Source organism: Phyllostomus hastatus, unplaced genomic scaffold, assembly GCF_019186645.2.
Source record: "Phyllostomus hastatus isolate PE091 unplaced genomic scaffold, TTU_PhHast_1.1 phas_scaffold_501, whole genome shotgun sequence".
In the NCBI taxonomy this organism is placed as follows: domain Eukaryota; kingdom Metazoa; phylum Chordata; class Mammalia; order Chiroptera; family Phyllostomidae; genus Phyllostomus; species Phyllostomus hastatus.
The window spans coordinates 49,885,218-49,907,344 of NW_025334033.1; the positions used below are offsets into that span (position 1 = coordinate 49,885,218).

General features: G+C 41.2%; 1 protein-coding gene across 13 annotated transcripts in view; it reads right to left on the reverse strand.

Annotated features, from left to right (window-relative positions):
* Positions 1–22,127, reverse strand: part of NUMB (NUMB endocytic adaptor protein) — a 132,227-nt gene that overhangs the window by 5,128 nt on the left and 104,972 nt on the right. For 11 of the 13 annotated variants that reach the window (XM_045823946.1, XM_045823950.1, XM_045823945.1 and 8 more), the window contains 5 exons: positions 10,854–10,928; positions 7,905–8,045; positions 4,257–4,461; positions 1,949–2,242; positions 189–338 (listed from right to left, as the gene is read on the reverse strand). In XM_045823946.1, coding sequence (XP_045679902.1) covers positions 189–338; positions 1,949–2,242; positions 4,257–4,461; positions 7,905–8,045; positions 10,854–10,928 — 865 coding nt within the window. The remainder of the gene's footprint in view (positions 1–188; positions 339–1,948; positions 2,243–4,256; positions 4,462–7,904; positions 8,046–10,853; positions 10,929–22,127) is intronic. The other 2 variants (XM_045823952.1, XM_045823954.1) reach the window with 1 other exon arrangement.

Sequence of the window (22,127 nt, forward strand, 5' to 3'; positions counted from 1 at the left end):
AGAGGGCGACAAAGCACAAGGACACTGTCAAACAGAGAAATGAATCGACCTGAGACATTACCAAACAGGGAAATGAATGGGTCCGACCAGCTCTTGGAAGCTCGGGATGCCAACTTACAGCTCGTGGGCAGCATCATAAAAATACCACTTCCAAAGAGAACCGCCGAGCAGGCTGCGAGGGCACTCACCTTGAAAGGCAGGAGACTGGGGTGCCGCCGCTGTCACTGGTTTGGTCATTGGGGCGGAGGAGAAGGGGTCTTCGGAGGGTGTGCTGAAGGCATTGGTGATCTGTGAGCACAGGGAGCTGATACTCTCTGCTTCCCCTTCCACTTCTGGCACTGCAAGACAAACAGAAAATGGCTCCAGAAAGAAAAACTAAATAATACTGGAATATAACAGGATGGTACAAGGTGGCATTTTTACACAGCATCCCTTACTTGTGAAGGGAAAAGTCTCAACAGTCAGGTGGGGCTCTAAAAACAGCTTCGAAATATTTACTGGCTCTATTTCACTTACAGGTATAAAATGAGCAGGTATAAAATGTCAGCAATTCATGTACTAAGGACTATCTTCACCCCTTGCAAATCCCAAGATTTCGTTATCTCCTCTCCTGGGTGACACTGTTGAGACACTGGTATTCCTTTTGGGTCAAGACGTCCAGTTAGCTAGATCTTTCTGGAAGACACGAGCAACCTATTTGTCTTCCAAGCAGTTCAGAAGGCTGTGGTCCGAGTTACGTTCTGAAGCTATTTAACAACTATCAGAAAATGGGATCAAGTCAAGGGCACCAGTGGACGCTTGGTCCTTTTCTCTGTGATAAGCTACAACAGTGGCATCACTCCCATTCTCCTCCAAAGCACCGAAGTACCTCATAAGAACTGTGATCACGTGAAAAAGTGAACTGAGGTCCGGGACTCCTGAGGCTTTGTTCTGAACACTGACTCTGAGACACTGTCCCTGAGGAAGATGATTATGTGTGCTGAACCTGGGTCTGCTCGACGGGGAAAAGACAATGACAGTTTTGTTTCCCATCTGCTCCAGGAAGGGATGGAAACAGGCACTTGAAGCACCTGGAGTCTGTTTTTACAGGAGCTGAGAGCTGGCACAACCCTCGGCCATCGTCTTGTCGGCCGTTGTTTAGGCCTCGTTTCATCTGTCAAAAGACTGTAACTCTCTGAACTCTTTATCCGGCTACCTGTGAGAGTGCCCTATCGAGGCAGAGCTTCCTCGAGTTCTGTTGCAGCCCCGGCTAGATGTGTCTCGGAGTGAAGTAAAATAGAGTCCAATAAAAGCACTGACCAGATCTGACACTTTAGCTCCGGATCTTATGATGAGGATAAAGCTACCGGGGCTGGCTCAGCTGTACAGAGGCCACACAAAGGGCTGTGTGGCGGTTCTGAAAGGTAATGAATATGTGTGAGCAAGCCCACTGTCTCTGATGAACAACAGATCTTAGATTTATGCAGGAGGCCAGGTTAGAGTTTCCTCCCTATGGAGCCAACCAGCCACAAGGACAATGAGCACTTATCCGTTTCTTCTGGTACATCTGACAGTAATGCTATTTAACTGGATGTGTTTCCAAAGCCTTTATAATTAATTCCCTTCTGGGTCCCAAGTGGCAGAATAAGAATGGAAACTTGAGACCCTTGATGTTTAGAAGCAGGTTGGCTGAGAGTTAATATGTATACTTCCATCTGGACAAACCACAAGCCTTATAGCTCAGGCTAGGAATTTCCATCACGGCCCTGTTACCTGTCTGTTGAAGAGAAATGAATGACTCACATCTCCCTCCATGTTCCTCAGTTTTCTCCCAAGGGAAATGATACAAGATACATATAACCAGAAACCAGCCTGAGGTGGGGGCTGCTGTGGTGGGATTAGTGTTTCCCTGGAAGTGACGATGGTTTCTCTGCTAGAGCACTCAGTGAGTTGGGTGGAAGCTGGTTACCTGCATTTTTTATGGGGAAATCAGTCTTCCTCTGCATAGTGGAAGGCAAGTCGTTGACGCGCAGGGACAGCTGGCGTTTGAAGGGTGACATCTTCTGGCTAAGAGCAGGAAATCCTCGGAAGGAACCTTGGCGAGCGAGTTGTTCGATTGGCGCATGGCGGCGGGGGATGGCGTGAGGATTGTTCATCTCCAGCCCGGCAGTGGCGTCGGAAGTGGGAGAGGTGGGGGAGGACGGGGATGGGGCAGTGCTGCCAGGGGCCACTGATGAACCCCCAGCTGTCTTATCTGTTTCAGCTCGAGAAAGTCAAGAGAAAGAGGACCTTAGCAATGTCTTCAAAGCATTTGAGCTTACACAGCTGAGAAAATGAAAAACCCTCCTAGGTCCTTTTACCCCGTATCTCCTTCCCAGTGTCTCTTTCTCTCTTTTCTCTCCAGTGTCTCTTAAAAGACAGGTTAGAAGCAGAGCTCAGATCTATTTTTCAAACAAATGAAAAGTTTAATCTACTACATGTCACATGGTACATCTACTATGACACAGATATTAGATCTTTGATTCTCATGCAGCGATTCATAATTTAAGACTTTGAACAAGATTTAAAAAAAACAGTAGGTATGAACTAATGCGAGGTCCTTTAAAGAATGATGGTTTTATGCTTTTCAGTGTTTGCTTGCTTATTTGTCTGGGGGAGAGGACTTTGGGAATGGCAGTCCGAAATGACTACATAAGCGTAAGTTTGACTAGATGTTAAAGAATGTTCCACAGCAGCCTTCAATCATGGAGAATGCGCACTGTGGCTCATCTGAATAAAAGCACACAGAAGTCAAATTTTCCATGGGAATAAACCTAAATAGAAGACTGTTTCCACTTGCGTACCAGTGGAGTCCCAATTTGAACGTGGACAATCTCTAGTTCTCCCTTCTCAGTCCTTGGCAGTTGTTGGGACACCACCACTCTGGCAGTTGCTGTGTGTAGCACAGAGTATTATTTGGTGGTTTTGAAGAATATGCTTCCAGTCAGAAGAAAGTCACTAAAACACACTAAATAATAGCTGTGCATACTAAATTTCCTAATAAAAATAGTGTAGTGTTTTTTATTCTTTGCTATCCTGGTACAAATGTTTATAAGAAATGAAAAAAATCACAATAATTTAATTTCTAATAAAAATATGTATCTTTTTTTCTGACTTAAGAATTAGAGCTGTTTGGATAATTTTTTTTTAAGATTCACTTATTTATTTATAGGCAGAGGGGAAGAGAGGGAGGAAGAGAGGGAGAGAAACATCAATGTGTGGTTGCCTCTCGCACACCCCCTACTGGGGACTTGGTCCACAATCCAGGCATGTGCCCTGACTGGGAATCGAACTGATAACCCTGTGGTTCACAGGTTGGCGCTCAGTCTACTGAGCCACACCAGCCAGGGTTGTTTGGGTCATTTTTAATAACATTGCCCCAAATGGCTGGTTTAGAAGTGAAAGAATATAGTAAAAAATTAGCAAAATTATGTTAATCCATATTTAAACTGAATTCTTTAATTCCAAAATACTCGTCTGTTTCAACCCCAGCTATACACAAAAATGCAAAGCACTTTCCCCAAGCCCTATCACTTAGTTCAAAAACACACCCAACCCAACTTAGGCAACAGCCTCCTGAGTAACTTGAATGCTTGCACAGGCATTTCTGCTATGCTGCCATATGTACCTGAAAAAACTCACCTTCTGCAAAAAACACAGAAGAAATCACACTAAAATCAACAGGGCTAAGTTAGGGGCTGCTAAAAGTTCTCAAAATCCGTGAACTTTTTTTTTTTCACTAAAGCACTAACACACAGTTATAATCTACTAAAAACAGGATCACTGGGAAATCTCTGCCTGAGTTTGAACCCAGCATCACGTCAGGGGGTCCTTTGCAGCCTAATCCTGGGGTCTGTACTTCCTGTAAGGTATAGGTCCCTGACAGCATCTGCTTCCACCAGCTCAGAGGCATCAGTACTGGAACTCTGTTCCAGGAAGTAGATTCTCCCAATTTTGTTTTTAAACATGGGGTATAATGTCTTTGCAGCTTATTTAACTGCACTCTCAGCTTCCCCAAATAGCGTAACATTATAACAAGGGCAAACAGTTTCAAAGTCACTAAACAAGCCACTCTAAAGGAGAGAACTTTGTTTAGATTTTGAGCTTTGTTCTTGAAAGTCTTCATATATTGCTAAGAGTTGTCTTTGTGAGAAAGCTTAGCCCTGATAGCTTCGAAATATTAACCTGCTGCAGGAAACTGCTTAAATAAACACACACTACAGTAGAACAGACTGTACCTTTCTTGGAATCTTGGATTTGCTTCATAATCTCCTCTCTTTCTGCTTGCTCAGTAGCTGTTGTGACACGGAATGATCCTTCTCTTGTGAAAGTGGTCCGACTGGCATCAAAAGTAGCAGTCACTCCGCACTCCTTCTCCCTCTTCTGCTTGCGTTCTAAACAGGCCGCAAAAGCGCAGCCCACTGCGTGGCTCAGTCTTTCACCCTGTACACAACAGAAGGTTCACAAAATGTTTTTAGAGTTACAGTACCAACAATTACAAAAGAGCCTGGACCACAAATGTCTGTTTTTATACAAGGCAAAATGTTGGGAACTCCAGCTTAAACTGGATTTTAGTATACTAATATGTCAAATGAACTTAAATGAACAAATTATTTTGGTAATGCTTATGATACTTCACTGTAGCAGGCACTGAACAAAGTGACCATCAACGACCTGTGATTTGTGAGCAGCCACTGAGACCCTCTCATTGGCCAGGCTCCCTCTGTCACAGAAGCTCTGGCCACCGGCTTAGGAGACGTGGGCTTAAGTTGCATGAGCTCTCTTACTCCTGCTTTCTTATCTGTATAATGGAATGGTAACAGTGTCAACTTCGTAGGGTTTTTGTAAGGATTAAAGGAACTTAGTACATGAAAACTACTTAGAACTGCATGTGGTACATTCTAAGCGTGTCATAAGCATTAGCTATCAGAGGTCTGAATTTATGGAAAAAAAGAAGGCAGGTGTTTTTCTTCTTTTTTCCCTTTGGTTTATCATCCTGTTCCCTAGAAAACTGCTACTTTTAGACCGTAGACTTGGTAGATAGTTGCATACAAGTTTATAAGTAAATCTCTGTAGAGGAATCTTTTACAAAAATTACTGTGTGCACACTTAATCATTTATACTGCTGAAACTCCCAAGCCCTAAGTCTTGAAATGTGAAACTCTATTTGCCATTTAGGGTAGTGTGAATGTTTACCAAGCATTTCTAAGAACCACTGGAAAGGCAGGGCAAATTTCAGGAGCTTAAATATACTGTCAATGTGTCTAGGAACAAAAGGTACAAGCCTAAAGCTTCCAACAGACAACTCTGGCGATGAAAAGGGGATCAGGCAAATGAAAGCTTAGCTTTCTCAGCTTCACCTTTCTGAATACTCTCCCCTCCAAGCACCATTCCCCATTCTGGACCCACAGGGCTCTTAAAAGGCTTCCCCTTATACCTTCCCTACATTCTTCTAGCTCTCATCCCAACTCTACCTCCCAACCACACACAAGCAAAAGGTAAAGCATGTTTTCATCCATACTCTCTTCTTACACAAGAATTAAACAGACAAAACAGATTGTCTGTGGAAGGAGAGGGGGGCTTATATAAATTACATATTGTTTTAAAAATATACTGGATTGATTACTGACAATAAATTTAATAAATTCAATGAATTATTTTTACCAGGGTTATTTATATTTTATTTTCATCTATATTGCTCATTTTATTTGTTAAACTTAAGTACAGTTGGCATATATTATTATATTAGTTATACTAGTTTAAGGTGTACAATATAGTGATTCAACATTTTCATACTGTACAATGTGATCACTGCACTAATTCTAGTAATTGTCTTCACTGTGCAAACTTATCACAATATTATTGACTCTATTCCCCTTCACCGTTCATGCATTCCACCAGCCCCCTTACTTAGGGTCACTATCGCTTTGGTCTCTGTTTCTATGAATCTGCTCTTATTTTGTTCTTTGCTTGTTTATTTGTTTGTTTAGCACACATGTAAGTGAAACCATATAGTATTTGTCTTCCTCTAACTTATTTCACTAGCACAATACCCCCAGGTCCATCCATGATGTCACAAATGGCAAGATTTTATTCTTTTTTACTGCTGCATAATATTCCATGGACCATTATTTGTACTTTAGACCATATCCCTAACTGTGGAATAGAGAGTCAGAGATGAGCCCTGGCTGGGTAGCTCAGTTGGTCATAATGTCATCTTGATACACCAAGGTTGCAGGTTTGATCCCTGGTCAAGGCACATACAAGAATCAATCAATGAATGCATCAATAAGTAGGACAACAAATAGATGTTTTTTCTCTCTCTCAAATCAGTATTTTTTTTTAAGTTGGAAATGATGTAGTAACTATTGGTATCATTAATACTAAGAAGACATCTATTTGACAACAATGGACACTTTGTGGAGTTTTCACAATCAAACTATGGAAGCATCTGCTCCTACATATGGCTCTGAACAATTTAACTGGATTTCATATGCCAGTGTCAGATATCATAAGGAGAGGTAACGTTTGAAATACTTCTTGTCCCCAAGATTTCACATGACTATGAACTGCAAGATTTCACACCACTGCTTCAAGACTGGCAGACTTACTCTTTACGGACGAACGTGAAGTTCCACCCAACTCTTCAGGGGGGTGACACAAGGGCAGGCACAAAAGCATGGAACAGGAGGGAGTACTGAAAGAGCCTTAGACCCCGTCTGCCTTTGCACCCAGCTCTACTACAAGGACAGAGCTACAGGCCATGGAAGTTCATGCTTTCTCCTTAGGGTTGGGGCAGAAGTTATGGAAGACAAATCCCTACTCAAGCACCACCCTAGAACAGCTGGAGAAACAAACAGCTTTACTAAAAAAAGACAGTATGTTGAGCATGCACCATGCCCAGACCCTATACTAAGAGTGCTTATATTCACTATCCAAGTTAGTTTTTGCAACTGTTATCTCCGTCTTATAGAAGTGGACACTAAGACAGAGAGCATGTCAAGTAACTTGCCACAAATATCACAGCTAGTAAGAATCAGATCGGGTCTGGAACCCAAAGCTGATTCAGAGCCTGAGCTCCTAATATTTGTTCATACCATGGCCTCCAAGAACTTAAAAAACCTTCTGGTCAGTTCCAGAGTACGGTCACCACTTCTCTTCCAGGCTAAACTTTGGTAGGAGTTTATTGGGTTGAAGCCTTCAGGAATGGCTATATCTCCTTATTCTATCTGGACTTTTAAAAACTCAGAAATTATACACTCAATGTCATACTATAATTATAATTAAGATCACCACTCTGTAAGAGACTTGTCTTTCATGTCAGAATTTTGGATAATTTACATAAAAGATATTAGGTTATTTTCTACTTTTAAACAAAACCAAACCTTTCTATCACCCAACAATTTCTAGCATGCTCCATTATACCATAATTTAGTATTTCTATTGTCTTAATTAACTGAAAACATACTCCAACTTAGTTCTTTCATTTGTGGTAGTCTCTTTGCAAATGAATTTATAAGCACCTTTCAACTGCCAGTATCTTCCACCCAGATGTCTTAGCAAACAAATACATGTAAGAATCTTGAAAACAGTTCTAATAATGAAAAGTTTCAAATAAAGTTTAGCAGTCACCCTCACCAGAATACTCCTACTTTCCTTTAATGACCTTGGATCTCAGCTAACCATCTTGCTCCATGAGCTGCAGGGTCACACCGAGAATGTGCAATACTTGAGTGAATGGAATGAAAGCGGGCTAGTTTAGCCACTTCTAAGGGCTGTAACAACAGGTACTTGTCAAAAATGTAGTGGAAACTGCTTGACTGAGCCAATGCGGAAGGAGCTTGGCTAACTGAGGCCAGTCATGATGAAATCCATGCTGAACTCACTGTGTCCTTGACAGCCATGAAGCAATGACAGATCCAGCGCCGAGTGGTGCCATCACGACATATGTAAGAGAAGGCTCTGTCAAAGTTCCTATCTGGAGCACAGAAAGAAACTTTTTCTATTGTCTGGTCAACTATGAGGTCCTAGAAAAAGGGAAGCAAAAAGGAACAGAGAACTTATGAGGTTATTCAAGCTTCTCAGAAGAAACACAGAATGTTCATTTCATAATGCAAAAACCCCTGTATCTGATGCATCAAGCCTATGGAATAGCTGGATCTGAGGCCAGCAGTCTGAATACTCAAAATCTGACCCAAGATGATTTCAAATGTGCCGCCAGGGCTGAGAACCATTGCTCCAAGAGGAGTCTGGGAACAAGACTAGCCTCTTTGGCTTGAGTAATCTCCTGGGATTCTTAGATGATTGTGAACAGGGAGGGGGGAGCTATAAAATAAAATATGAAGTACCCTAAAAAAAAAAAAGAATTTGACCTAAGAGAGAACCCATGAGGCCCTTTGCCCAGATGCCTCCCCTCGCTTCACCTTCATGGTTTTTTAAAAGATTTTGCTTATTTTTTAGATAGAGGGGTAGGGGTGGAGGAAGAGAGAGACTGGCTGCCTCTCACATCCCCCAAACCCAGGCCCCCAACTGGGACCTGGTCTGCAAGCCAGGAATGTGCCCTGACTGGGATTTGAACTGGTGACCTTTTGGTTCATAGGGTGGTGCTCAAGCCACACCAGCTAGGGCTATCTTCATGTTCTAAAACATATGCTTGCTGATTCTAATTTTATCATGGTAGGTTCATGTTTAATTAATTTATAATATGTTGAAATCAATATACTTAACCCAATTTCCATATAACATTTGAATTTTGCAATTCTGGTGACTCACTGTGATTTTATTTTGCATAACCTTGATTACTATGGATTTCCTCCTTAGCAAAGTGATTGTCTTTTGTGTTGGCTGTCATTTTCTTATTGTGTAGGAGTTGTTTACATATTTTAAATATGAGCCATTTATAGATTGTACACATTGCAAAATTTCTTTCCCACTCCAAGTGGGTCCAAGAGTGACAATCCACCAATTACTATTATTACTCTGTGTGGAAAGAACTAATTACTGCCAGTGCTATAAGCAGCCACCAGGGGGAAACGTCACTTTCTCACTATTGTACATACAAATCAATGAAAAAACATAGCCCCCCCACACATATTTTAACCAAAACACCTATGAAAACTGCCCAAGTTCTTAAAAACAATCTAACTACAATGATCATTGTTTCTAAGAGTCATATACATTTAACACTATCACTCTCTTGAAGTTAAAAAAAAAAAAAGAAAAAGCCGTAGATGGAAGATCAAAATAACTGAAATGCAGCTATACAAGGGGGGAGCCAAAAACCCTCCCCCGGAATTTATTTATAAAAAACTGTGTATTTATTCTTACATGTTAAAACTTCAATCACCTTCAAAGTACTCTCCAGTTGATGCAGTACACCTATTAGAGGCATTTTTTTCCACTGCTCAAAACAGTTTTTGAACTCGTCGATTTTGATGCCTTTTAGTGCTTCTGCAATTTTTTTGTTTCACTTCTTCCACATCGGCAAAACGTTTGCCTTTGAGGACTTTTTCCATCCGGGGAAACAAAAAAAGTTACTTGGGGCAAGATCAGGTGAATATAGGGGTTGGCATGAGGGTCATGCCACTTTTGGTCACAAACCGCTGAACACTCAGCACAGTGTGGGCAGGTGCACTCATAAATCGCCCATCATGAAATGGGCAAATGCACTGGAAGTCTTAAAAAAAATGCACTGAAGTTGAACGCAGCCTCTCACAACAACACCAGCTGGTACACTAACACAGATGGATTCCTAGAATACTCACCTAGTAGGGGAAGCCTGTACTACAAGGGGCCTGCCCTCCAGAAGATAATTAGAAGATAATTCTGTTTTTTTTTTTGGGGGGGGTTCTCCCCTCGTATTAAATCAGTTAAAATATATCAGGCAAGTTACCCATCACACTGCTCTTTACCTGACAGACTTTCTCCTAGGTCCAGCAACATTTGAGTTTCTTTTTGAAAAACCGCTGTCCTGTTAAAATTTCTCCAGACTTTAAGGTCTCTTAGTAAATTTAAATTAATGATTAATGTACTTACATAACACCATATGCTCTCTAAGGGAGGAACCTGTCTCTGTTGGGCATTGAGGCATGTAGGATCCCTTTCTTTCAAAGGCAGAATGCTACCTATGATTTGATATATTGTGTGACTTCTAAGTAAATTTCAGCTAATTGAGCCATTTACAAGTCCTCAAGATTTCATTTGAATTGGGCTTTCAGTTACATAACAGTTTAATCAGTTCAAATATCACTTTCAAAAAATAGTGTTTTATTAAGGAACAAGAAGAAATTTCAAATATGGTCTATCATTTAAAAAAAATTAACTGTGGTAAAACATTCATCATCTTTTACATCATTCTTTACATCTGTGGGGATAAAGATTTCTTAAAAATATGTAACAACAAAAATAGACTTCAGATCTTAACATTAAATGACAATGCTTGGTAGGCTACACATGCTGTGTCATGTAGAGCAAAATGTTGAGTGACTTCTATAGTTTATCAGGTAAATGAGTAACTAAATCGGTTTCCTAAACACTAACTAGTCTGGGAAGATTGTACTTTGGACAAAGTAGAAAGACACAAAACCCTGGCCAGGTAGCTCAGTTGGCCAGAGCATCTTCCTGATAGGCCAAGGATGCGGGTTCAATCAAGAAGTAACCAGTAAATGCAATAAATAAGTAGAACAACAAAATCACTATTTCTCCCCACCCCCTTCCTCTCTCTAAACTCGAAGTGCAAGGGTACAGAGTGACTGCAACTGCTTAATGGCACTATATTGGCTCATTAGGGGTTAGAAAAACATGAGCAGTTACATTTAAGCTTATAAAAGTTTTACCTTAGTTTTTTCATCCACAACTCGGAGTCCATCTGCTGATACCCACAGAACCGCCTTAACCGCTTTCTTTCCAGTCTTTTAAGAGAAACCAAAAAGGAAGGAGGGGAGAGACACATACACAATATTAATAAAAAAGAGTCATCTTCCATAGAAAACATTGACTTCTGCCTTCCAAAAACCACAAGTACAAATGGAGTCCAGGAGGGGTGCCCAAAGCCAGATACTCAAACCAAACTGCAGAAACATTCAGGGAGAAACAAGCCAAAGCCATTATTTTAGAAACAGTGCAAAATAATACAATAAAATTAAGTAAAAGGGAAGGGATACATGGAATTAAACCAAGATACCACATTCCGTAAAGGGCAAAGAATTCGTAAGTAGATTCTTTACCCACTTAAAAAATAAACCAAGAAAACCAAGAGTCAGATAAATTTAAATACATAAGGAGTTACACCACAAGTAGCTTCTACAAGTGTACTTAGACCAGATAGTAATGCGTAAGTCTAAATTGAGATGCTGACCATTCTATTATCCTTTGACCCCAATGTATATAGCAGGACCTTTGGTCACCTGCAATTTTCATGTTAAAAACCCAAGAATTTGTCATTATTCCCTTAAAAACCATTATTTCTTCTCTCAGGATTAACACAGAACTAGTTTAGTTTTTAATTTGACATTAAATGCATGGAACCATTTTGGGGACATAGGAGAATTAAAAAACTGTTGAAAAGCATGGTTATTATGACATGAATTCTTTTTACTGCTGAGAAAAGAATTCTTTGCACACAAGAATCACATGGGAACAAGCTGATGTATGGTATCTCCTGAAATGAAATGAAAATGGGGGAGTGGCGGTTTGCAATAATAATTTAACAGCTGCTTTTCTTTCTAACTGCTCCAAGGATACAAGCAAAATAAAACAAAAGCAAAGTGAAAGCTGAGAGTAGGTATAAGGGGATCAGGTACTATAGGTTCGAAGCGGCAGCTTCTGGAAGGGACAAAGGAAGATAAAGAAAGGTGACACTCAGGTAAACAAAAAACTAATACAGTGGTTAACTGCTATAGTAGAGCTGAAAACAATGTAGAATGATGTCAGGAAGCAGGCCGAGTCAAATCTATTTGTGGAATCGAGAACGGTTATTCAGAGAAGACAGAACTGGGTGCTGAAATAATTTTTCGCAATGCCCAAGGTGGGAGGGAGGGAACGGACAGAAACAGTGGACATGTTGGGCAGAAGATGGCAATGCAGGGCATGGCAAGCCTGGGCTCTAAAAATATTCGCTTGAAAGTATGATGGGTGAGCAAGGGGTGTGGGAGCTGAAGAGTAGGAAAGGCCTAGCCACAGAGGGCCTCATAGGCCTGCTAAAGAATTCCACCTAAATTCTGTGGGCAACTGGGAGATACCAGAGGAATTTAAACACAAACGAAAAGACTGGCATTCTTAAAGTACCACTTTGGCACCAGTGTAGAGGAGCTGGAAAGAGAGTGTGACAGGAGGCAAAAAGACCACACCAAGAACCCAGGTGAGAGAAAATTCAGGTTGAGCCTTCTTGGCTGAGATCGGGATAGAGAGAAGGTTTTACATGGTAAATGTAAGGGGAAGCTGAGGGTCCTCTCTGGTTCCTGATTTGGGTAACTGGGTGGAGAGGTACCACCAACTAAGATAGAGCACAGAAAAGATGTAAAAGCACGTTTAAGAGGGAAAGGAGAGGACTTCGGTTTTAAGACAAGCAAAGTTTGAGGTGTCTGTGCAATATCCAGGTGGAGATGTGCAACAGGTAATTGCATATGTAGGTGTGAAGCTCAGTAGAGAATTCTAAGATGGAACCTGAGATTTGGGAGACACCATTAATGGGAATAATAAGATGGCCAAGGATAGAAAAGACTATCAATAACTAAAGAATTGGGAGAAGATGAGTTAAGTCTCTGAAATGCGAGAAAAGGAACAGCCAGAAAGACAGGAAACTGGGAAACATTCGGATGATTGAAACCAAGGGAGAGGGGTTTCAGAAGTAATGGGGTGGTCCAAAACATCAAATGTTGCAAAGGGATCCAGTGAGAAAAGCTGTGGAAAGTGTCCATTGGATTTAGCCATGAAGAAGACAAGGTACGGCGATAGGGGTTGTGATGGTTAGTTTTATCTGTCAAACTGGCTAGGTTATGGTTGCCCAGTTGTTTGGTCAAACACTAGGACAGAGGTTGCTGTAAAGGTATTTTGTAGGTGTGATTAACATTGACAATCAATTTACTTTAGGCAAAGGAGATTAACCTGATAATATTTGGGGAGGGGGACATCCAATCAGTTGAAAGCCTTAAGGTAAAAACTGAGGTTTCCCAGGGAAGAAATTCTGCCTCGAGTCAATAACATAGAAATTCTACTTAAGTATTCAGCCTGCTTGCTTGCCCTACAGATTTCACACTTGCCAGCCCCCACAATTGCATGAGCCAATTCTTTTTATTTAAATTATGTTTTACTGATTATGGTATTACAGTTATCCCAATTTTCCCCTCTGTCCCCTTCCACCCAGCACTCCCCACTCCCTCAGGCAATCCCCACACCGTTGTTCACGTCCATGTGTAAGTTCGTGGCTACTCCATTTCCTGTGCTGTACTTTACATCCCCGTGGCTACTCAGTAACTACCCATTTGTACTTCTCAGTCCCCTCACCTCTTCACCCATTCCCCCACACTCCCTCCTACCTCGCACCAATCACAATGCTCTTCATATGCATGATTCTGTCTGTTCTTTTTGTTTGCTTAGTTGGTTTTTTAGATTCAATTATTTTGTTGATTATGCTATTACAGTTGTTCCATTTTTTCTCCCCTTTATCCCCCTCCTCCTTACCACCCCCCTTTAGTTCATGTCCATGGGTTGTACATAGTAAGTTCTTTGGCTTGTCCATTTCCTATACTATTCTTAACATCCTCCTATTTTGTACCTACCTATTATGCTTATTCTCTGTACCTTCTCCCTCATTCTCCCCTTCCCCTCCCCATGACAACCCTCCATGTGATCTCCATTTCTGTGATTCTGTTCTTGTCCTTGTTGTATGCTTAATTTTTTTGTTTTTATTTTTTTAGGTTCAGTTGATAGTTGTTGATAGTTGTGAGTTTGTTGTCATTTTATTGTTCATAGTTTTTGACCTTGTATTTCTTAGATAAGTCCCTTTAACATTTCATATAATAAGGGCTTGGTAATGATGAACTCCTTCAAATTTACCTTATCTGGGAAGCACTTTATCTGCCCTGCCGTTCTGAATGATAGCTTTGCTGGATAGAGTGATCTTGGATGTAGGTCCTTGTCTTTCATGACTTTGAATACTTCATTCCAGCCCCTTCTTGCCTGTAAAATTTCTTTTGAGAAGTCAGCTGATATCCTTATGGGAACTCCTTTGTAGATAACTGTCTCCTCTTGCTGCTTTTAAGATTCTCTCCTTATCTTTAATCTTGGGTAACTTAATGCCTCTATGTCTTGGTGTGTTCCTCCTTGGGTCCATTTTCTTTGGGACTCTCTGGGCTTCCTAGATTTCCTGGAAGTCTATTTCCTTCACCAGATTGGGGAAGTTTTCCTTCATTATTTGTTCAAATAAGTTTTCTACTTCTTGCTCTTCCTCTTCTCCTTCTGGCACCCCTATGATTCGAACATTGGAGTGTTTGACTCATAGGTTCCTAAGCCTCTCCTCATTTCTTTGAATTGTTTCTTCATTTTGTTCCGGTTGGATGTTTATTTCTTCCTTTTGTTCCAAATTGTTGATTTGAGTCCAAGTTTCTTTCCCTTGACTATTGGTTCCCTGTATATTTTCCTTTATTTCACTTTGTGTAGCCTTCATTTCTTCCTTCATTTTGCAGCCGAGCTCAATCAGTTTTGTGAGCATTCTGATTACCAGTATTTTGAACTCTGCCTCAGATAGGTTGTCTAATCTCCTCTTTGCTTAGTTCTTTTTCTGCAGTTCTGATCTGTTCTTTCATCTGGGACATATTTCTTGGTCTCCTCATTTTGGCAGCCTCCCTGTATTTGTTTCTATGCATTAGAGCTGCTATGACTCCCTGTCTTGGTAGTGTGGCCTAAGGTAGTAGGTGTTCTGTAGGGTCCAGTGGCACAGCCTCTCCTGTCACCCAAGCTGGGTACTTGAGGTGCGCCCTTCAGGTGGCCTGAGCATGCCCTCCTCTTGTAGTTGAGACTTGATTGCTGTTGGCAGGTCAATGGGAGTGATTTACCTAGGCTAGTCAGCTGTAAGGATTGGCTGTGACCACTGACTACCAACCTTCGTCCTCTGTGGAGGATCAGCTGTGCAGGGATAGGGTGTGGTGCTCTGACATGGTCTATAGCTGTCCACTGGGTGAAGAGACCCTGGGATTCCCGGGTGGTGAGGGCCAAGGTCAGCCCCCACCTGTGTTCTGCCAGGGCCACCCAACCTGAGCTACAAAGCAATCTGAGATGGCTGCTATATGTGCTGGGCTTGGAAATTCCCTGGGGAAGCCAAGCTTTGGATCTAGGTTGGCTGATGCTAGTGCTGGGCCTGGGGCCACTTAGCTCTTGCTTGTTTGGTAGGATTTAGGAAAGTGTAAAGCATGAGCCAAGATAAACCATTCATATGGAAAATTCACAGTTAATGTTTGGATGGGCCAGTAAGTTGGCTGGGAAGGAATCTCAGGGGATCTCCAGGGTGGGCCAAACAGTGTTAGCCAGGTTGATGGAGTTTCAGGTGCGGCACCTGCCTGCTGGCTGTGTGGCTCCATGGGGGGAAGGCTCAGAAAAGGGACAATACCCTCTGTCTGCCTTTCTGTCTGGGAGAAAGCTGTGTTCCAGTTCCCACCTTGATGCCAGGTACTTCAGTTCCTCCCTGTAGGCCACTGATGCCTTTCAAGCTGATACCCCTGTTGTGTAGGAGCTCAGAGAGTGTGCGTCTGTGTAAGTCCATATGTGGGTTCTTTAAGAGGAACTGCTTGGGACTGCAGAAATTTCTTTTACTGACTCAATCCCTTCTGGTTTTTGCAGCCAGAAGTTATGGGGACTTATCTTCCTGACACTGGACCCTAGGCTGGGGGTCCTGGGGTGGGGCTGGGACTCTTCACTCATGAGATATCCCTTTGGAATATCTATCCACCACATGTGGATGTGGGACTAGCCCGTTCTACACCCCTACCCCTACTACCAGTCTTGATGGATATAGTTTCTTTAATTCCATAGTTGTCAGACCTCCATGCAACTCAGTTTCTGATGGTTCTGAGTGATGGTTGTTCTACATTTTAGTTGTTATTTTGATGTAGTTGTACAAGGAAGCAAGCTCTGTTTATCAATGCCACCATCTTGAACAGAAGTTGTCCTAGAGCTCACATGAGCCAATTCTTAAAATCAACGCTCCATGTCTTGGTAGCGTGGCTTGGTATGACAGGGAGTCATAGCAGCTCTCTAAATATATGTACAGATAGATATAACCTAATCTGAATATATATGAGAGATAAACAGATGGTGGTTCTGTTTCTCAGGAGGGTCCTGATTAACACAGAAGTGGGAGTCATATTAAGATGGGTTGGGAAGTAAACGAAAGGCAAGAAGAGTCTATGAGTATTAGGACAGGCAGAGGATCAAAGGAAGTCTTTAAGAATTGTGATAAATTAGCATGATGTACCAGCAATAAAAGAAACTTTGGATTAAGGAAAATGTGAATCTGAATTCAGGGCCACTGTTCATAAGCTACGCAAGTTATGTAGTCCCCTGAGTTCCCAATTCTTCATCTGTAAAGTATTTGCAGATGGTAAGGGTTGGTAAAAAGGATCAGAAATATATATAATTATCTGGGATTTAACAGGGTAATAAATCATTGATAGGCATTTATCATCATTAAATTATTAAACTTTAAGAAACTTTTCCCAATAGTAAAGCTTCTTGAAAGATACCTTTCAACAACAACAGATCATGCTTATATGCTGACTGGGCAAAGCTAGTGGAAAGTGGAAGACTGAAGGCCCAAGAAAAAAAGGAATAGTTTTTTTCAAGATTTTATTTATTTTCAGAGAGGAGAAGGGAAGGAGAAAGAGAGGGTTGGTGGCAACCCTCACATGCCCCCAACCAGGGACCTGGCCTGCAACTCAGGCATGTATCCTGACTAGGAATCAAACCGGTGACCTTTAGCTTTCTGGGATGATGCCCAACCCACTGAGCCAAGCTGGTCAGGGCAAGAGAGGAGTAATTTAGAAAACAAAGTCATCCAGGAGGTGGGATGGGATGAGGCAGATACACAAGTTTTAGACAGGAAGAGGGATGACCCCTTTCCTTGAAATGGACGGATGAAGTGAGGCTGAGTAGAAATGAAGACATTTTAAAAGAGGGTTTGGCAAGTTGGAGGAGTTTACTTCGTAAAGTCACAAATTTATCTGTGAAGGAAATGAGATCACCTGCTTTACTTTGCGGGGGAGGGGAAGGTAGACAAGCAGAGTAAGACAGGAAGACTTACAACAGCAGCCTAGGGGCAGTGTAACCCAGGGACTAGAGCACAGACTCTGAGACCAGGTTGCTGCCTGGGTTTCAATTCTGGTTCTGCCACTTACTATGTACGGAGGGCAAATTACTCACCTTCTGTGCTTCAGTTTCATTACCTGCATACTGATGCTAATAATCCTATGTACCTCATGAGATTACCATGAGGATTAAATGAATTAATATACATAAAAGGTTTAGAACTAGGATGGTCATATACTTTTGTCTAAAACTGGGGCCCCCTTGCCAGTGAAACGGGTGTTAGGCTGGGGCTGTTCCAGGCAGACTGGGACAGCAGTCGTCCCACCAGCAGCAGTGACAGCCGGTATTTAACCAACACGCACAGGAGCATGGTGTTCAGTAGCTTGCTGGAAGGTACGCTCTGTAAGGGAAGGGCTGTTTCCAACTTTATTGTTCACTGCCTCAGAACAATGCCTAGTACAGAGTAGGAGTTTAAGAGATATTTGTTGAAGGAATGAGTGTGCTAAATATCCGCTGTAGGGAATAGGAAACAGCTGATCAGTGACAGAGGAGACTGCCAAATGGCACTGAAAATCCTGTGTAGGAGATTTAAATGAGAGGTTTTATTAGTCTGCTTATTGAGCAATTGTAGCCTGCAGTGTTCAGTACCTGAGCCAACAGATGAAAGTACTTCAAGGCTGGGAGATTGACGTGGGAAAAATAAAAGGCCATTTTAAAATAGGAATGTTCCCCATTTAGCCTCCTTACCACGCAGGGGTGTCCGACCCGTGGCCCACAGGCCACATTCAGCCCAGGATGGCTATGGATGCAGCCCAACAGAAAATTGTAAATTTACTTAAAACCCTTTTTTTGCTCATCAGTCTTCGCTAGTGTCTGTGTATTTAATGTGTGGCCCAAGACAACTCTTCTTCTTCCAGTGTGGCCCAGAGATGCCAAAAGGCTGGACACCCCTGACAGGAAAATGGAACAGTTTATTGGCCCAGTTATACTGTTATCAAAACATTTCTACTTTTTGAGGTATGTCTTTATAATGGTGTTGTACTAACTTCTCAGTGAAGCAGTGTATTTGTCATATTTCATGACTTCTGATCTCTCTAAAGAGGGGAAGAAAATAGATAACATACATTTTTTTGTATCTGATTATACACCTGGGTGCTGGCACTTGGATGTCACTCCAGTCTGCCACATTACAGCTACTTCCACCAGCCTCTGAGATATTACGGATCCAAGACACCTATAGCTGAAATTAAGTCCAGCCTTCCCCTCACAGATTCTGTATAGTAGCAATGCCTCTGTATTATTTGTGAACTTTACAGTCTTTCATTCTGATAATATAAAATAATATTGCTAAGAAATTTTTTGAAAATACGTCATAGAAGATGAAAGTTTTTGTTTTTGCTTGCCCTAAAACTGTCCACTTAAAACTAATACCCGAGGAGATAAGAACGTCAGCTAGCAAAACAAACAACTCACCCAGAGTAAGTATGAAATGCAGTTTACGTACATCTTAGTGACACAAATATCTCTTTTTTCTTTTCAAATTCAGACAGAGAAAAGGAAAGAAGAGGTCAAGGTGTGGGAGCCACTGTGAAAGAGGTGAAAAGTACATGTCCAAATGGATGTAGGCCAAGTTGAGGGTGAGTCTGCCACAAACACCTCTTCACAAAAATACTACAGCCCTGACCAGTGTGGCTCAACTGGTTCTGTGTCATCCTGCAAACCCAAAGGCCGCTGATTTGAGAGGCAATCAACTGATGTCTCTCCCTTCCTTCCTCCCTTCCCCTCTTTCTAGAAATAAATACATGAAGTCTTACAAAAAAGACTATGTAATACTTCTGAAACTAATAACAATGTGGTGGGGTAAAGTAGATGTAAGATATTAAGAGTTATTTCATCACTACTGTTCCAACACTTTCCATTTTAACAATGATTTCACGGTTCTAGGTAGAATTCACATTGACTAGTGTCAATGTGCTAAAAACAGTTTTACAACAAAGAGAAAACTGCTTATTCTTCGAGGAAAGAAAATGAGTCTAACATGGAGAGAACTTCAGTTAACCTTGAATTTAAACTGGTGAAATCTGAGTAGAAAGGCTCAAGCTAACCTATGAATGAAAGATGACAAATGTAATTATAACTTTCAAGTAACCACTCAACTCTTTAAATATCCACCTTAGAATTTTAGAATTAACATCTGCCTTAAACACCTTTCATTACGAGCAGATATAAACCGACACAGAAACTGAGCAGGCTGACGCTGGAGAAAATGACAGCAGGTAGTGGGTCTATTACGACTTACTAAGTTAGGAAACTTACACGTACTGCAAAGAAATGCACAGATAATCTTAACGTGAAAACACCAGTGGAGAAACACAATGGTTGCAAAAATAACACAAATATAGTAATTTAAACAATAGTAAAGTAAACTGTAACACCACTTCCCCTAAATTTAAAAGCTACTCATGATAAAAAGTAACTGAAACAACTGATTACAATAAAGAACTACCATTACCTATCTATCAATCTATTTCCTGAGTACATTGTTTAAGAAATAAATTTAAAAAGGACAAAGATCATACGTTGGTGATATTCTCAGAAGGCTGACAGACCCTTACAGGTACTCCTTCATTTTACATATTGGTGTTATCTAGGAAAGTACTTCAGATTTCTGGTTGGAGAGATGAAATTTTAAATAGTTTAAATCAGAGATTGGCAAACTTTTCATGTGAGGGACCAGATACATATTTAAAGCTTCACAGGCTGTATGTTCTATGTCACAACTATGAACTCTGCCACAGTAGCACAAAAGCAGCCACCAACAATGTATAAACAAATGAACATGGTTTTGTTCCAATAAAACTTTATTCACCAAAACAGGCAATGTGCCACAGTATGCCAACCCGATATAAATCATCATAATCCCTAAGAAGTGATCATTAATTAAATCTTTTTGAAAAGAGAATTCATTATAATGAGATATTAAATTTGTTTGAAATTGTGTCCCGGAATTATTTTTCTTTCCTGTTTTTGTTGTTTTCAAATGTGCTTATCTCCTATTATTTTAAACTGTGACTCAGGTCTCAGGTGCTTTCCAGCTCTAAAGTTCTATGATTCCCCAAATCCCAGTGAGATAAGAGCATGCAATTAATCAACATAAACAGAATATTTGGAGGCAAGACAATTCTGCTAGGCATACGACCGGTAAGAGCAAAAAGGCTAAGCGGATGTTCTAATGTAAGCCAGCGTGAAGAAATGCTATACAGACACATGGAAGCATAATTTGGCAGAGCCAGGAGCTATTACAAAGCAACAGCAGCCAACAGTTTGGGCAGCAGGCGCAGAGCATGTCACTCTTTCTGAGCAACGGTGATTTGCTTCCTGTTTCACAAAGTTCTGCTACAAACCAGAGACCTTCAAGGGTACCCAATGTGTAAAGAATCACAGGCCAGCCTTTCTGTGCACATCTGCACACCGAGAAAACCCAGTCATTACAGAGTAGTAATATATTAACAGGCAACCAACCATGACATGGTGTGCCTTGTAATAAATCAAGAGACTTCTTTGCTGTCACAGAAAACTTGGCTTCATTTTTTTTTAACTGGAGAAAAGCCTTAAAGCCTTATAATTTGATGACATTTGAATTTCTTAACAGAATCATATAATAAACAGATTTTATTTTATCATTCCAAGATACAGTGAGTATTCCTCAAAGGACAAAGCAGTGAAGGGAAAGAAATGCAGCTTTCCATGGGACTGGAGACTGCCACAATCTCTAAAGGCTGCTTCACTGAAAGTACAGTAACTTTTAATCCAGGACACTAATGTACTCTATTTCCTGCATTTTCTTAAGTGAAAAGGGCCTTTAAAGGCTTTCCAAAAAAAAAATAAGGATGGTAGCATATATGAACCAAATAGCAAAGTAGGCAGCATTATAAGAAAAAGCCAAGAATATGATCCCTCAACTCCAAAGAAATGGAGTATTTCAAGGAAGGGGAGGAATGGGCTATGTCAAATGCTACTGATAGGCTGAATGAGGTGACAAAACCACTGGAATAGTAATATAGAGGAAGAACCAACAAGACCAGCTTTGGTGGAGTGGTGAGGGCAAAAGTCTGATTAAATGGGTTTAACAAAGGAAGGGAGAAGAGGAACTCTAGGCACTAAGAAGAAACCTTTATTTAAAAGGATGGTTTGTTTTCATACTAGTGGACAATCCACTAAAGAAAGAAAACTGTTGGTGGCGGGGGGGTAGCATTGCTGGAATAAACAGGAGCTGGAATAATCAGAATCTACTGGAGGAGCTGGCTGCAGCCTGCAGCATGCTCATCCCTTAAATAAGAGGGAAAACAGAGCGTGTGGGCATGGATGCAGGTCTGTGAGTATCTCCGTTTTAAACATATCCTAGGTTTTACGTGCAAGATTTCAATGTCTGGAATACTGGCAACTAATTCCAAGTTACACACTGTGCACAGGCCATACAACACGTTTGTGGGAAGCATTCAGGCCCTTGAATAACCTGTTTCCTCTGCATTAGGCCCTTGTTCATTCATTTTAATTAAGGTTCACCAGAGGACAGCAAAGGCCAATCCTTTTGAATGGCAGAACATTAATATGGGGTAGGTGAAAGGACCCTGCACCACATTTCAGAAAACTTTGGTTTCAGGGTAGGCACTGCCATTTACTACTAGGTGGGTGACCTCTTTGAGCTAATTCATTCATTTGTAAAATGTAGTTTCATGAACTATCCTGCCTAATTCACAGAGGTGTTGTGAGTAGCAAATTAGAAAGGAGGTCAAAGAATACCATAACCT